At 41.6% G+C, this 16,888-nt stretch overlaps 1 protein-coding gene across 2 annotated transcripts in view; it reads left to right on the top strand.

The window, feature by feature from the left end:
• Fndc3b (fibronectin type III domain containing 3B) overlaps positions 1-16,888 on the top strand; it is a 279,369-nt gene that overhangs the window by 201,351 nt on the left and 61,130 nt on the right. For both annotated transcript variants that reach the window (XM_042678836.1, XM_042678837.1), the window contains exons 8-11: positions 1,040-1,191; positions 3,661-3,720; positions 12,284-12,422; positions 15,579-15,632. In XM_042678836.1, coding sequence (XP_042534770.1) covers positions 1,040-1,191; positions 3,661-3,720; positions 12,284-12,422; positions 15,579-15,632 — 405 coding nt within the window. The remainder of the gene's footprint in view (positions 1-1,039; positions 1,192-3,660; positions 3,721-12,283; positions 12,423-15,578; positions 15,633-16,888) is intronic.

Raw genomic sequence — 16,888 nt, 5'->3', positions numbered from 1 at the left:
AGCCTAGTGTCCAGGCCCAGAGTTCAAGTCCCAGGACTGGCAAAATAAATAAATAAAAAACCATATATATATATATGTGTGTGTGTATATGTGTGTGTATATATATATATATATATATATATGTATGTATATATATGTATATACATATATATATATATATATATAATCATATATCAAAAAGTCTCAGGATAATTTGTTCGAGGGAAGTCTTAGGTGAAGGCTAAAACTAAAAGAATAAAAGTAGAGCTTAGAGCCCCTGCCTGTGTCTCATGCTGCTTAGGAGGCTGAGATCTGAAGATGATGGTTTGATGTCAGCCCAGGCAGTAAAGTCTGTGAGACTTGTTTCTCTAGTCACACACAAAAAATGCCAGAGTGAGGTTGTGGCTGAAGTGGTAGAGTACTAACCATGAGCAAAAGGAGCACCCAGCCCCAAGTTCAAGCCCCAGGACTGGCACAGAAAGAAAAACTAAAGCTTAGAGAGATGAGATCTCCACTTCCACACTTATTTCTGTCTTCTCATGTGCTGTTCCTGGGTTCCAGTTTCCCATATATGAGCTCCTCTGGGAGTCTGACCAAGGGAACATAGTTTGACTGATGTTAGCATCAAAGGATTATTGGACACTGAGTAAGGCTTGAAGGCCCACAGGAAGAGCCTGTAGACAAGGCTCCTTCCACAGAATTCAGTGGCTAACCTGAAACGATTGAATTTCATACTCAGTGTTTTACCTTGACAGCAATTCTCAGGCATGGCTGGTTATTGTTACTTTCTGAAAGGACTAAGTGAATCCTACTGGACTTGAGTGAACCTTTGCATTCTAATGCCACACATTTCAGGGACCATGTTTTGAACACCAACACTTAGACAAAAGCACACCATATAGAATTTCTTTCTTAATTACAGTTGCTTGTCAGAAATTCATTTGGCCATTTTACACCATTAGTAATGATTACAAACACCTTCTCCATCGAAGAAGGAAGTGTGTGATCATCCATGTAAGATAATTTGACTTCTTCTAAGCCATGTTTTTCTAACCCTCAGGTGTCGAACATCCAGGCGAGAGCAGTGGTGCTGTCTTGGGCTCCTCCTGTAGGACTTTCCTGTGGTCCCCACAGCGGCCTCTCCTTCCCCTACAGTTATGAAGTTGCCTTATCAGACAAAGGACGAGATGGAAAATACAAGATCATTTACAGGTAGTGCCTCCTCTCATGTGTTTTTCTTAGCTGCTAAGCTGCAACATTAGAATCATTGAAGAAAAATCTGAAGCAAAGGAAAAAAGTTTCAGGCTTTGCAATTTTTCATTTAAATAGTTCTTTTTAAGAATGAATAATTATGGACACTAGAGGCCCACACCTGCAATCCCTGCTACTCTGGAGGCTAAGATCTGAGGATCACAGTTCCAAACCCGCCCGGGCAGGAAAGTCTGGGAGATTCCTTATCTCCGATTGGAGGTATGGCTCAAATAGTAGAGCACCAGCCTTGAGCAAAAAGGCTAAGCAAGCATTTCAGTCTAAGTTCAAACCCCAATAGTAGTGTGTACCCACAAGTGCGCGTACGCGCGCGCACACACACACACGGAATGAATAATTATAATGTCAAGAATTAATTTGTCTAATCATTAATCAAATTAGTAGTATAGAGTTATTTCTTATTGCTAAAATAAATCATTTAGCTTTCTTAGATGTCAGCATCATATTAATGAAATTAATTTTCAAACAAATTTTCCAATAATGTCCGTCAGGGCAAAAAAATGTCTGACTTTTATATACATTAAGCAACTCCACCATCATTTAACTCTTTAGCACCAATCTTTCATATAGTTTTCATTTAAAAAATTCTGCGATACTTTTTTTGCTTCTATTTCAACTTCTCCTTACACTGTTTCTTCTAAGAGGTACTTTAAAGCAGTTTGTTCAAAGTCTTTCTTAAGTGATCAGAAGTTTCACCTGTAGAAGAAAGGGAGCAGCCTTTTGGTTTTATGGACTCCCACATGTAAGCTGTCCAAATGATTTATACCTGTGTTGTTAACAGGGTAAAAATGTGAAGGTCAAGTCCTCCTTTTGGGATGGCTCCAGAAGGTTGCTATTTGCACATCAGGAAATCAGGCTTCTTTAATACTAGTTGGCCCTCCCAGTGGGGCCCCTAGAAAGATGCCCACACCAAGTACCTGGCTCCCATGAGCTGGTCTGTCTCCACCACAGGTGTTGGCTTTAGTCCTGCCTCGAGGCCACATCACTACACTGTCTCCTCCTCTCTGCCCAGTGGAGAGCATGCTCTGGACCCAGAGAAGAGGAAGGATGAGGAAGGAACTGCCCTTGGCCACTACCTCCTCACTTCCTACTCTGCAATGATGTCTCCTCCAGAATACCCACACACACACCCCTTGGCCTTCCTTCCGGCCTCTGCTGTAGATCTCCACAGGCTACCCTCCATGCTGAAGCGGACCCCACCCCTGAGAGAATCTGTCATCCAGAAATTGTCCACTGTGATGCAAATAAAAGCCTCACTACTCTCCTTCACAGCCATGTTTTATTTTGAAAAATCAGAATTAGATACACAGTCTAATTAGAATTTCACACTCAGGAAACATTGCACAGATAGAATGATGAAGACACAAACCTACATTGTACCCATAGTTACCAGTTGCTAAGATTTTACTATGTCTACTTTACCATTTGAACACCTGCCTTTTTCCTTTTTTTTTTTTTTTTTTCTCTCCTCTGTCATTTTATAAAAATGCTGCTGAGTATTTTGGTATATTTTCTCAGAAAAGTATTCTCTTAAAAAACTAAATGTACATCGGTATTATACTTTAATCTATGATCCATTTTTCAGTTTTCTTGGCTGACATGCAGAATGACTATTACTTAGAAAATTGTGAAAGCATTTTGTTTAGGACAGCATTCAGTCTGGTCACAGATGGCATCTAGCTGTCTTTTTAACTTTGTTTTATTTGGATCATGTCCACAGTGTTTATTTGTCTTTTGACATTTTGACAGAATACAAAATAAATTATGTCTGTGTGCACCCTCTTTACCTTTTGAGGGAAAGTTTGGGGTTTTTTTGTTTTGTTTTGTTTTGTTTTCCCAGAGAGTCTTGCTGTGTAACCCAAGCTGGCCTCAAAGTCATGATCCTTTTATTTCTGCCTCTTTGCTGTGATTATAAGCATGCATCACCATGCTCAGCTTTTTGCATTAATTTTCACATACTTAAGTGTCAGTTTGGTTGTTCCTTTTGATTACGTAAATGGTTTCATTATCTTTGGTGAATTGGTGTGTGAGAGAAGTAGTCTGTGACTTCATCAACAGTCCGTTGCTGAGGGAGTTTAAGTCCAGATGATTTGGAACCTTGGACTCTTGGAGCTGACTAATTGAGAATGGGTGTAGCTATTTACATACATATTTATTTGCTTGCTTACCCACTTTTGTCTTTTGAAAAGTGGCAAGATACTTTGGTGTTTTATTAGTATGTTGGCCATGTCATTTTTTATATCTAGCATGCATCATTAAAAGCAACCTCATTTTCAAGTCCTAAGAGAATAATAAGAGCAAATAAGAAAGCTCATTCCTGGTTTATGGTGGAGACGCATTAGCTCTGGCATCCCAAAGCCTGATTTACTTTCCACGCAGGTATTACTAATTAACAAATGTTTCTCTTTGCAGTGGAGAAGAATTGGGATGCAACCTGAAAGATCTCAGACCAGCGACTGATTATCACGTGAGGTGAGTCAGCACCCAGCAGCTAACTGTACTGGGGAACCAAGTCACTGGGGTCATGCGACCCCTTTGAAAGCCTGGTATGGAAGCCAAGCACTGTTGGCTTAAGTTGTAATCCTAGCTACTCAAGAGGCTGAGATCTGAGGATCACGGTTCAAAGCCAGGCTGGGCAAAAAAGTCCATAAGAAAAGCCAGACATGGAGCTGTGCTTCAAGTAGGGGGAATGCTAGCCTTGAGTGAAAAAGCTCAGAGATAGTACTCAGGCCCTGAGTTCAAGCACTAGTACCAGCACAAAAAAATAAAGGGCAAGAAAACAGAGCCATGTTAAGGTTGTAATATCTTATTAACTACATGAGTGCTTTAAAACTAAGTTTAGAGCAGTGTACAAAAGAGCAGATTATATCATTGTAAACAGCACATCTACTCAGCCATTATACTATGTAGATGAACATTTTTGCAACTGTTTCTTCCTGTTTACATCAAAACCTTCAGGTTTTGAGTCATTTAGCCTCCTCAAACATAATGAACTTCACACAGGCTGCACAATGTCGTATAAACTGTGATGCTAAGATAATAATAGAAATAGTTTAACCATTCTTACGCAGTCAATGGAACAGCAAACCAGAGAATGGAACCTCATAGAAGGAATACTGCAAACATTATCCATTATTCATGGCTAACATACGTTTTCTTTTATCTTTTATGTTTTAATAGTTTATTGTTACTGCCTTATTCAAGGTTTATTCTCTTAATTTCCTGTCCATTCATGAGCTTCCAGTATCCTTTTTAAGAAGTTGAAATGCCATGAAATCCAGCCCCATATTTACTATCTTGTCTCCTCTCCCTTTACTCTTTCCTGTCTGACTCCTTGCAAAGAGTAAATTTTTAGAACACTATCAGTTGACTGTCATGCTTTTCCTGCCATGTGCTGTGAACACTTGGCCTTGCAGGCAGATAAGAGGCCTGGGGACATGGGGTGGTTACCGAGCAGGGGCTGGATGTGGGCATTCTCCTGCTTCATTTGGGTATGCATGCAATGTCACAGGCATGCAGCCCAACAGATAGTATGTGGCGTAGCTCTCTGCTTGACAGAGAAATTGAAAATTCTCCCTCTGCTTGGTGACATCTAATTTACTGTTTTTCAAACAAATTCTCTCGCTTGACAGAAATGTCTACAACCTAAAATTTCTTGTATTTCCCCTGCCTAAAGCCAATCTATATGGATAATTTTGCTTTTCATTTTACACTTTATTTTTCCTTCTGGAAGAGAAAAAGTTTTAATACTTGTAACTCACTCAAGTTAATTGGTTAGGTGAGGCCATTGCCAAGTATGGATACACCATGGAGCTTGGATGTTAGGACTTGTTCCTTGCTAAGGGTACCAGCTTATACAAACCATTAACACTGCTTTGGCCTCGTTTTCATTTGTAAAAATAAAGAGAATAAGCCAGGCACTGGCAGCTCACACCTGTAATCCTAGCTGCTCAGGAGGCTGAGATCTGAGAATCAAGATTCCAAACAGGAAAGGCCATGAGACTCTCAATCTACAAGTGACCAGTAAAAAGCTAGAAGTGGAGTTGTGGCTCAAGTGGTAGAGGGCTACGCTTGAGCAAAAGAACCCTGAGTTCAAGTCCCAGGACTGGCACGAAAGAAAAAATTTAAGATGATAATAAAGCTAGCATCAGAAATGCAGGTCAAATATACATGCAGACTTGCTATAAATCTGTGAGATATTTACAAACAGAAATTTCTTTTCTTTTTTTTTTCTTGAAGTTGTTACAGTTTTTGAACAATTTAGAAGTAAAAAGAGCTTCATGATGTAGGGTTGGGTCTTTGAACTTGTTTACCATCCACTCTTCTATTGGGATGTGTCTTACTTGACACTAAGAGAAGCAAAATTCTTGATGATGATGATGATGTAGTTAAGATTTTCTAAGTCTTAATCCTAGGAATGCAAGTTTTTAATCACATAAAGGAGCCTCAACTTATCTTAAAGTTAAAGAAATACCTATAAGGCCTCAAAGGGCTGTGTGCAAATACCTCAGTTTCACCCCCTCCCAGCTGTTCAATGAGCAGATCTTGTACACTTCTGGTTTCTTCGTATTCCTAATTTTAGAAAGCATCACCCGGTACCAAGCTCACAGAAGTATGGAAGAAAACTGAGGTGTCTTTAATGTCACTAAATAGACCACATTTTCCTTCTAATACTTTTTTTGAGGGACCAGGACCTAAACTCGGGATCTTGAAACTCTAGCATGGCTTTCTTGCTCACAGCGGGTACTCCACCATCTGAGCCATGCTTCCAGCCCAGCTTTTTGCTGATATATTGGAGTTGGAGTCTTTATGGAGTATTGTAGACTTTTCTGCCCCTGCTAACCTCCAGCCATGATCTTCCAGCTCTCAGTCTCCTGAGTAGCTAGGATTATAGGCTGGAGACACCAAAGCCTAGCTTTTCTGATCCTTACAGTTGTACATTTTGATTATGACCTACAGTAATCTTAAATGATGGCTGAAGTCTCAGGGCTTCTGCAGTTACATTTGTTATTTCTGTTTTTTCCTACTCTGATTGTTGTATCCTCTTCAAAGATTATCCTGTATCTTCATAATAGTGCTTCTCCTCATTTTCACCCCATCCCCAGACACACACACACACACACAACATGTTACTCTGCTAACATGGTCAAATGGATAGGTTTTATCTTTAAGTGGCAGAGTGATTCCGTTGTGGAATCTGGCCATTGCTTGGATCAGTTGCTTGGCAGGAAAGGCTCTGATTTCTTTGTTCCTCTGGGTTCAGTGAAGCCCGAACTAGCCTGTACGCATTGCAGGGGGTTTAATGGCTGGCTGGTGTTGTGGGCATCTGCCAGACCATTTGAGCCAGTCTACCTGCAAAATTACATCTTGAAACACTTCAAGTCTTCTTAGTGTTACTCTGCTAGTTTTGTGTGCCAGTGTTAATGAATCTACTCAACTCTGTTCTAGCAAGGAAGGAAATTAGATCCTTCTCTAAAATATACATTGATTGAATAATTTAGGTCTTGGGTCTTGGTGTAGCATTTTATTACAGCTGTCACTTTTTTACTTATTAAATGGTTCTTACAGAGATTGCCTTTTTTGGTTTAAAATTGATACTGTGTTTAAAGAGAATCAACTTATAATTGTCAAAGTGTAGTTAGTGATTCTATAAAGGGTATTGTGCTATGTGTTATATAAAATTATTAACTCAAAAATCCAGTATTACTGGGGTTTTAACTCGGTGCCTAGTATTTGCTAGGCAAGTGCTTTATCATGTGAGCCATGTCCCAGCTATGTTTTTAGTTACTTTACAGGGTCTTAACACTTTTTGCCTGGGCTGGGCCAGGAACATGATCCTCCTACCGACACCTCCAACATATTGGTTGGGACTGCAGGCATGTACCACTACACCTGGCTTGTTAATTTAGATGGGTTCTTGCTAACTTTTTTTTTTTTTTTTTGTCCTGGGCTGGCCTTGAACCTCCTGCACAGTGGAGATGATAGTCTTGAGATACCACACCCAATAAACATTCCTATTTTTATCAATCATGGGATAATTAGGAATTAAATGATGGAATGGATAGCAGTTTTCCAGCTGTCAGCATAGGCAGTTTGTCAAAGAAGTTGCCCGGAGATGACATCATGTAATGACATTTCCCAGAAAAGTTATGTGATGAAATATTTCCAAAAGTATGGCGGGCCAGCATAGTGCTGGGCTATGCAGTGGGTGTTGCTGACCAGAGACTATGGCTCCTTGGCTATTAGAGATATGTGGGGGAAAGCTAGAAGTGTACTTTTGAAATTCCCAGAGGCTAGTCCATGAGATTCTTACCCTACTTAACACCAAAAAGCTGGAAGTTAAGGTGTGGCTCAAGTGATAGAGTGCCAGCTTGGAGCAAAAAAGCTAATATGCAAGAGCATAAGGCTCTGCGTTTAAGCACAGTGCTGGTATACAGACAGACAGACACCCACCCCCCCCCCCCCCACACTCACACTCATACACACAAATTATAATTATAATGTATTGTTAGGAAAACATTTGATTTTCTAGTGGTCAAAGGAAAAGAAATTCAACTGCTTGTTGATTTGTTCAACCCAAGAAATTGACCGTCTACCAATCTTCCTACTACAGAGGGTGTTTAGGGACAAATATCACCATCATGTGGGAAATGCGGGACTTTAAAATATGGCATCATTTCCCAAGAATTGCTCTTGCTTGTGCAAATTCCTGGTGGGATTGTGGCTGGTTACTGTTACAAATAGTTGCTATCTACTTACGACAGTATTTTAATTAACAGGAAATCATAGTACACTCAGATCTTGTGTGAAATTGTACTCTACACAACACACTTGCTTTCCCAAATAAATATAAATCTTGCTTTCTTTGCTGATGAACTTTGTGTGTGTATGAGTGTGTGTGAGAGTGTGTGTGTCTGTCTGTCTGTCCTTTAGCAAGCCAAGCTTCTACTCTGCCACTGAACTACATATCCAGCCATCCATAACCTTTTCAAGGTTAAGCACCACTCCATGTGTTCCATAAGTCACTCAGGATGGCCCTTCCTCCAGCCCAGGCACAGAGTACCTCTGTCAATTGTGCTTTCCTTCTAATTCCAGCAATCCTATTCTTTTTTTTTGGTCGTGGGCCTGAACTCTGGGTCTGGGTGCTGTCCCTGAGCTTTTTAGCTCAAGGTTAGTGCTCTACCACTTGAGCCACAGTGCCACTTCTGGGTTTTTCTGCTTGTGTGGAACTGAGAAATCAAACCCAGGGCCTCATGCATGCAAGGCAGGCACTCTACCACTGAGCCACCTTCCCAGCTAGCAATCCTCTTCTAAAAGCAGCAGAGAACTTGACTGGGTCCAGACTGCTTTCTCCTCAGACAACTAATCTTTTCTGATTGTACCTTGCCAGCTGTTTTCTCTATCCTGTGATCTAGATAGATTTCTGGGGCCTGTCATTTTTGTAAAGATCATGGACACAGCCTAGTAGTATACATTTCTGCTATTGTAGGGAATTGCCCAGGGATTGCAAACTGGGATTGCCTGCTTCCTGGAGGCACCAAGCCTACATGGCTGAAACAGGAGTGGGAACGGCTCAAATGGAGTCCTGGTACTGGGTGACAACGGGGAGTGGTAGGTACTGGGTGAAGTGTAGCTTCTGCCCCATGCAGGGGAATTGCTGCAGTCTGCCTTCTCCATTCCCCACAGTATGGGGAAAAGAGCCAAATCTCATTGAACTTTCTGTTCTTAAGAGAAAGCCAGCGGTGGTGGTGGTTCTTTTTTTTTTTAAATGAAATCCCAAGATGTAGACTTACATTTTACTTTTTAACTGAAGAAAATTTGAGGATGTTGTCACAAATGGATAGCAGTGGAATAAGCTCTCACAAAGAGAGTTCGTTCAGTACTTGCGTTAACTCTGGGCCCCACACCTGCCCCGGCACTGATGATGCTGACATCCAGATGTTCTATTTTCTAACCTGTCAACTGAGTTACCACCAGCACAGGCGCACCCAGAACAAACAACAGATCAACTCCTCCATGTCCTCAGAACTGAGAGGTGCTTCCCCTTCCCTTCTGTCGTTCTCAAATGGAAGTTTTGCTTTGGCTTTTTCTGTGATGGGAATGGAGATATACTGTCTGGATGGTAATTATTTAAGCCACCATTCTCGGTGTTTTTGAGTGCATAGGTTTCCCTTCATCCCTCATTGTTTTTGTTCTGTAGAAATTTCCACACATCAGCTTGGCTGGGTTCTCAACCACATTGCTTAACATACTCCCCTGCGCTCTGATTCCCAGGGAATCTGCTTTAATCCAAGCCAGATTCAGTTTTCCTGGCAGGACATTTCATCCATAGTGGCAATTTCTCTTCTCTTTTATTTATTTTCTTCTTAGAGTCAAGGTCTTGCTATGGAGCCCAGACTAGCCTTGGATTTGCACCCTTCTGGCTTCATCTCCTGAGTGCTGGGATTATAGATGTCAGCCGGTTGCTCTTGTTAGGAATGTTAAAGACTGGTGGTCTCTTTTTGTGATTATTGATTTCTGTATCCTCTACTTCCTAGTTGGGCTGTAATATAAAGATACCTCCACTCCAATACACTCATAGCTTGAGCTCGATGTAATCTGTAAACCACCATTTGAAGAATTATGGTCTAATAAAATTTAGGCTTGGGCTGGGAAGGTGGCTCAGTGGTAGAGTACTTGTCTTGCATGCATGAGGCCCTGGCTTTGATTCCTCAGCACCACATAAGCAGAAAAAGCCAGAAGTGGTGCTGTGGCTCAAGTGGTAGAGCGCTATCCTTGAGCTGAAGAGCTCAGGGACAGTGCCCAGGCCCAGAGTTCAAGACCCATGACTGGCCAAAATAAATAATAAATTAAAAAATTAAAAAATTAAATTTAGGCTGGATCCCTGCCCAAGTCTGAAACATTCTGTGATTCATTTTAAGTAATTGACTCCCACTGAGCCTGTCCTGACACATGGAAATGATCTTGCCAGATCTCCCCTTTGGTTTTATGTTATCATATGCCTAGAAAGTGTGTATATTCAATATTAGAAGAGTTTCTCTGTTGTATTTTTTATGCATATCCTCTATGAATCTTCATTAGAGGCAGTAGAAGAAAATGACTTTGCATATCACACACATAATTAAGATTATCTAGCTAGCTAGCTAGCTAGCTAGCTATCTATCCATCCATCTATCTATCTAATCTGTCTATCTGTCTGTCTACCTGTCTATCTATCTAGGTGCTGGTACTGGGATTTGAACTTGGGGGCCTGGGTGCTATCCCCTTAGCTTTTTCATTCAAGGATGGTGCTGTGCCACTTGAGCCACACCTCACTTCTGGCTTTTTGTCGGTTAAGTGGAGATAAAAAGTCTTACAGACTTTTCCTGCCCAGGCTAGCTTTGAGCCGCAACAATCCTCAGATCTTAGCCTGTTGAATAGGTAGGATTATAAGCATGAGCTACCAGTGCTCACTCAGCTGATAATATTTTCTTTGCTGCTGTTCAAGCTCATTGAATAGAGGGAGGGGAAGTGGCCATGGACATTTAGAGGAGCATGACTGCAGGTTGAGCATGGTGGGTAGGCAGTGTGGCATGATGGGTAGGCAGTGTGGCATGGTGGCTAGCCATACACACTGAGCAGAGTTGATCCAACTTCTAGCAGTGTAGCCTCAGGACATCTCCTTCATCTCTGGGAACTTCCTTCCATCTTCCGTGGGGTAATGACTTCCCTCTATGAGAGAGGGTACTTGCAAGAATTGTTTATAAGCTGAGTAGCTTCACCTGGTATGTTTTAATGGTATCAAGCCTTCTTCATACTCATTTGGGAAGAGTGTGCTTTCAATTGAAAAAAAAAATAATTTTCCATATAAAAGAAGTGGAAAGCTAGAAAGTATTGTGAGGAAACTTGTGTTATTTGTGGTTAGAAAAGAGCAGGGTAGTGTATGTCCTGTCTTCACAGCTTCTCTTGAGACTCCACATGCATGTGTTCATTATTGAGCTAAGTGCTTTGAAAGTGGAAAACAAGCAGCTTTGTGCAAGATTGCAAATACTCATATGGATAAACTGTGTCTGAACACTGTATTTGTTTTAGGAGAGAGAGACAGATACTCAGCTGTAGCAAACATGTTTATGTGTGAACATCCATTTTTACCTATGTATGAGCAGTGGGTTCTGCTAGATGCTGTGGTGCCTGCCTGTAATCCTAGCTTATCAGAAGGCTGAGATGTGAAGATTACAGTTCAAAGCCAGCCTAGGCAGAGAGTCTTTATTTCCAGTTAACCAGCCAAAAGCTAGAACTAGAGATGTGGCTTAAGAAGTAGGGTGCCAGCCTTGAGAAAAAAGGCTAACCAAGAGCTTGAGGCATTGAGTTCAAGCCCCAAACTGGAATGCGCACACGTGCACAAATTACTTGAAAGATGCATATCCCATGCTTTTTCTTTCTCTCTTTCCAGCCTGTGAACTCTGATCATTGAGTCTTAAGCTTTTCTACCAACTTTTAGATCTCCATATAAAGTCAATCAGAGAATAGCTTGATGGAATTTAGAACAAAGATTTAGAGACCAATCTGGGGATTAGCGTTTCTTTTCTTGTTCTTTTTTTGTTCTGAGGTTTGAACTCTGGGCCTGGGTGCTGTTCCTGAGCTTTTTCTCAAGGCTAGTACTCTACCACTTTAGCCAAAGCTCTATGTAAGTTTTTTTGGTGGTTTATTGGAGATAAGAGTCTCACAGACTTTCCTGTTTAGGCTTGCTTCAATCCTCAGTCCTCAGATCTCAGCCTCCTGGTTAGTTAGGATTACAGGTGTGAGCCACAGGCACCTAGCAGATTCATTTGCTTGTTGTAAAACAGGGTTGGGTGAAGCACATTTAAACATAGGCCAGTTGGGATGGTTGCCCCTGTAGTACTTTCCACTGCTAGATCAGAACCAGACCAGCAGGTCAGAGCACAAGTCACAATGCTCCTTCTGCTCACCAAGGATAGCCGGCAGGCGAGGGTGAGTACCAGAATCCTGGTCTTGAATCCCAGCTCCCCACACTGACTGACTGTTCTCTTTACAGGGTGTACGCCATGTACAATTCTGTGAAGGGATCGTGTTCGGAGCCAGTTAGCTTCACAACCCACAGCTGTGCCCCGGAATGCCCTTTCCCTCCCAAGCTGGCACACAGGAGCAAAAGTTCCCTCACCCTGCAGTGGAAGGTGGGTACCCCAGACTGTGGAGAGCCATCTCCCATCAGTGTCCGCTGAGGCCATTTGAAATCACAGCTTCTGTTCTGCTAGAGCACTTGGCATGGTCCATAGTCAGTCACATTGCACAAGCACTTATTATGATAGCAGAAGTTGCCATTTCTAGAAGACTTGACCAAGGGATGGGAAGAGGACCTTGGAATTCAGTTTCCATGAGAGATTATAGATCTTCTAAGATTAGAACTAATAAGTGATATAAATATTTAAAAATAACTAAATTCCCATACTTTCTTATAGTTGATTTTATTTCAACAAATGTTTGAGAACTTCAGCATGCTATTTTTATAATGAAAGATGGAGAGAGAAAGTATGGTTATAGTTTCTATCATGAGTGACTCAAAATATTTAATATTAAAAACTTCCCAGTGAGGCTCCAGTGGCTCAAGTCTGTAACCCAATTTACTCTGGAGTCTGAGAACTTAGGGATTGTGACTCAGGCAGAAAAATTCAATAGACTTCATTTCTAAAACAAGTAGCAAAAACCACAGGGCTGGGCTAGCTGTGTGCTGGTGGCTCACACCTATAATCCTAGCTACTCAGGAGGCTGAGATCTGAGGATTGAGGTTTGAAGCTAGCCCAGGCAGGAAAGTCTATGAGACTCTTCTTTCCACTTAACCACTCAAAAAAATGGAAGTGGAATTGTAGCTCAAAGTGATAGAGCCCTAACTTTAAGCCGAACAGTTCAGGGATATTGCCTAGGCCCTGAGTTCAAGCCCCATGACTGAATAAAAAAACAGGACTGAATGCATGGCTCAAGTGGTAGCACCATCCAAGCCAGCAAGCCTTGCAAGTATAAAGCCCTGCATTTAAAAAATACTGCCACCAAAAGATGAAGAAGAAGGAGAAGAAGGAGAAGAAGAAGAAGAATTCTCCCCAAAATATATAGTATTCTAAACTATATTTAGACATTATTAGTTTTGGCTAATTAGTCTTTAGATGTTTCAGGATAGTTAAAAGTCTAAATTATATAGTAAATCTTGTAAAAATACAATGTACTGACTAAAAAAATAATTTAAAAAAATATTACCAAAGCAGAAATCGTATTGAACCTTCTTTAAAGTGTGTCCTTAGCTATGTTTTTAAGAAACAAGATCACTCTCAACCTCCTTAATAATTTTTATGTTTTGAAATGCAGTTACAGGGCAGATCATAGGTCAGCTGGCGTTGTGTGGTTTGGTAGGGATCTAGTGTGAGAGGTAAGTGGCTGGGAGATGAGCTGAGAGGAGCCCTCAGTTGTGACCACGTGGGCTTCTCTGTGTCCTCGTGGGGGGCCGCCAGTTCCATAGCCAAGAGCCAGCCCTCAGTGTATTGTTGGGACAGAGGCAAAGCGTGGATGGCTTAGAATCTGAACTATTTTATTTTCCTTTCTGGCTGCCAGGGATAATGCAGGTCAGTGATTTCCCACCTTGTCAGAGTTTTCACAAACACCTGGTCATCTTGCTTAATACCTTGATGAATATCCATCTGTTTATTAACACATGTTTACTTATGTAAATGTAAGGAAAGAATTTAAAAAACGTACTGATAGTGAAAAAATATATAAGCTCTTAAGCTTACCAGAGGGATCCCGGGGTCTTTCCAACCTAAAGTTGGGAATCACTGATAACATATTTTCTCTGCTTAATATCATACCTCAATAAAATTCAGGTCTCAGGCAGACAGAGCAATATGAGGAAAGTTCAGTTGAGAATCAGAAATACATTTTTAGCTTATTCATTCTTACCCAAGCATCAAAGTCCTGGATTTTCTGATCATAGTGCTTCAAGTAGAAGGCAGAGGACAGGGGACATTCTCTGTCTATGACCTGTCCCCACTTCCATAAACTCACTGAGAGAACTAAAGATCTGCTGGCATCTACCAGAGCCTGTTTCTGTAGAGCCAGCAGACTTGGCTGAGTGAGAGTCCATCTGAAGAATGCAATGCCCACGGGGCAGGATAGCACTGAAAAGTCTACTCCTTGAGTAGATTCAACAAACCATCAAAGAACTTCTTACAAATGGGTTCTTGTCACTTATTGAGAACTTTAAATGCATTCTAGCCTGTCTTCCAGGCCCCAAAAGCCTGAGATGACAGTTTTATACTCCCCTGGGCTCAGAGTTTTAAGACTCAGGTTTTGTGACACAGAAGGAGAGAGAGAGGAGGTAGGAGGGCTTTGAATATGACACTTAATCTGCTTGGTTAACAGTAGTAAACAGTGACTGTTTACTGAGTATTTCTCATAAAACTGGATAGTTTCATAGTGATTTACATACATTTGCCCAGTTATTTACCACAGCTATCTGTGACAGAATAAGAAGTCAGACATGGATATTAAACAGCCAATTCCAGGATGCCCTTGACAGGCAGGTAGCCGGGTCCAGAGTCAGATGCAGCAGCAGGGCGGGACCTTTCCCACAATTCTCCAGACTCTTGTTATTTTCCAAAGGAAGAGCCAGGCCCAGGCTGTGAAATCAAAGCCGGAGTCTCCTTTTCAGCTTTCCAGCTTTCCTTCTGAGCGTTTGTGCCCCACTGTGGGGCCCTTCTTACTAGTCCAATTCTGCAAAGCATCCTTTTCTCCAAAGTTCTCTTTTTTGGTTTTCTCAATAAAATAGATGTCAAGAGAGGGAAGGAACTGATGGAGCTTCTTTCTGCTAACTTAAGGAGCAAACAGCCTCTGTCAGTCTGTCCAAAGGGTCCTTTCTCCTTAGACACCACACACAACTTTCTAATCTTAACAACCCCATCTTACAAGCACACAGACTTGCTTGTGTCTCCTAAACCCCAGCAATGCTTGTGTTTCTCAGTATCTTGTTTAATCACTTGAATTCAAGGTGATGAAATCTTCAACGTTTTGTCCACTGAGGAAGTAGGACCGCAGGGGCCTCTGGGCGGAAGTGGTGGGAGGAGGCGGTGTGGCCATTTGTGGCATGGCTTACTGGTTGTGAATTCTGTCTTGGGGCTAAGCTGCACTCAAGCTGGTGTGGGGTGCTTGCCTAGAGGCACCAGGGACTGCCGGGGGTCTCTCAGAGAGAGCACGCGACTGTCATAAGCCCCGTGTTGAAGCCATGTTGGTAGCTCGTAACTTGTTTTTGAACAGCTTTCTCCAATGTCATTTTGTTATTTTTTTAGGCTCCAATTGACAATGGTTCAAAAATCACCAACTACCTTTTAGAATGGGATGAGGTAAGCATATTTTCACATTCATCCATCGAAAACACCATTTCAAAGATAAATTGCTGAGCAAATATCATCATATATGTTTTTAGAAGACATGTTAATCGGGGTGAGGGGGGGATCTTAAGCGGAGACAAATTTAATAGTTACTGACCTAGAAAGGAAAACAAGTTGTTGAACAATGAATTGCACATTAAAACCTATTTCCCTGGTTTATTTTTGAGCTGAACTGTGGAAGATAGGGTATTAGCTGTGTTGACTCAGTGTATCATCAGGCATAAATTTGTATTAAAAATAGACAGTTTTGTCAGTTTGACCACTTGATGGGTTTTGTTGTTGTTGGCTCTTTGATTTTGTCTTTATGGTTTGTCCCATAAACATGTTCATTTATGTAAACAGTGCATCTTGATGCTTTGTGGTGTTGATGGGGTGAAGTACCGGGTTTGGGAAATATGTCTTGCACTCCCTTTGTAGAAAATGACACCTACCTGTTGCTTGCTGTAGACCTGGTGAGCACTCACATGGGAGAAAGGCAGAAAGGCGCTCCCCCCCCCCCCCCCGGGCCTAGGGCCTGAGCCTTGCGCCCCAGAATCATGTCTGCCACGGAGGTTCTCTGCCAGCTAGTGGCCCAGGCGCCGCCATCACAGGCAGCAAACGCCTGGGCAGAGGAAGCCCTTGGTCTCTAAAAAGCAACTGTGCTCTTTTGTTCCTAGAGATCTAAATTCCATTCATTCATTCCCCCCTGCTTTTATTCTGTCTTCTTCTGTGGTGGATCAAATAGTAAAAGGATTTTAAGAACAGAAAAGGTGGGGTTAGAGAAGAAATCCATGTTTTTGTAACTTAACTGGGGGTGAAGGGATTGAAAAATCCAAAGTATAAGTTTAAACAAAAAGTGACAACTGTTACAGAAAAATATTCCAACAGAATGCAAAAGGAATATAAATATACATATATACATACATTCATACATTTGTACACACACACAGAAGCAAATTGACTGAAGTTCAGTATATGCCCAGAAGATATGTAACCAATGATGTATAACCTTTTTGAACAACTAACTTTCGTTTAACAGAATGAATACCAGGAGGCTGAAATGAGTTTGTCAGGGGAGAGGTCATGGGGAGAAGGTGCAAAATAATGGCTAGAGAGGACAGGTGGGTGGATGCAGGTGTAATACTCAATGTACACCTGTAAAAATGGAACGAGGTAACTTGAGGGCATGGGTGGAGCTAGGAGAGATGGAGAGAATGGTAGAAGGGGTG

This window comes from Dipodomys spectabilis, unplaced genomic scaffold (assembly GCF_019054845.1).
Source record: "Dipodomys spectabilis isolate Male_0828 unplaced genomic scaffold, ASM1905484v1 ptg000050l, whole genome shotgun sequence".
NCBI classification, from domain to species: Eukaryota; Metazoa; Chordata; class Mammalia; order Rodentia; family Heteromyidae; genus Dipodomys; species Dipodomys spectabilis.
Note: the sequence above shows the minus strand (reverse complement) of the source record. Positions and strands in the feature narration are given on the sequence as shown.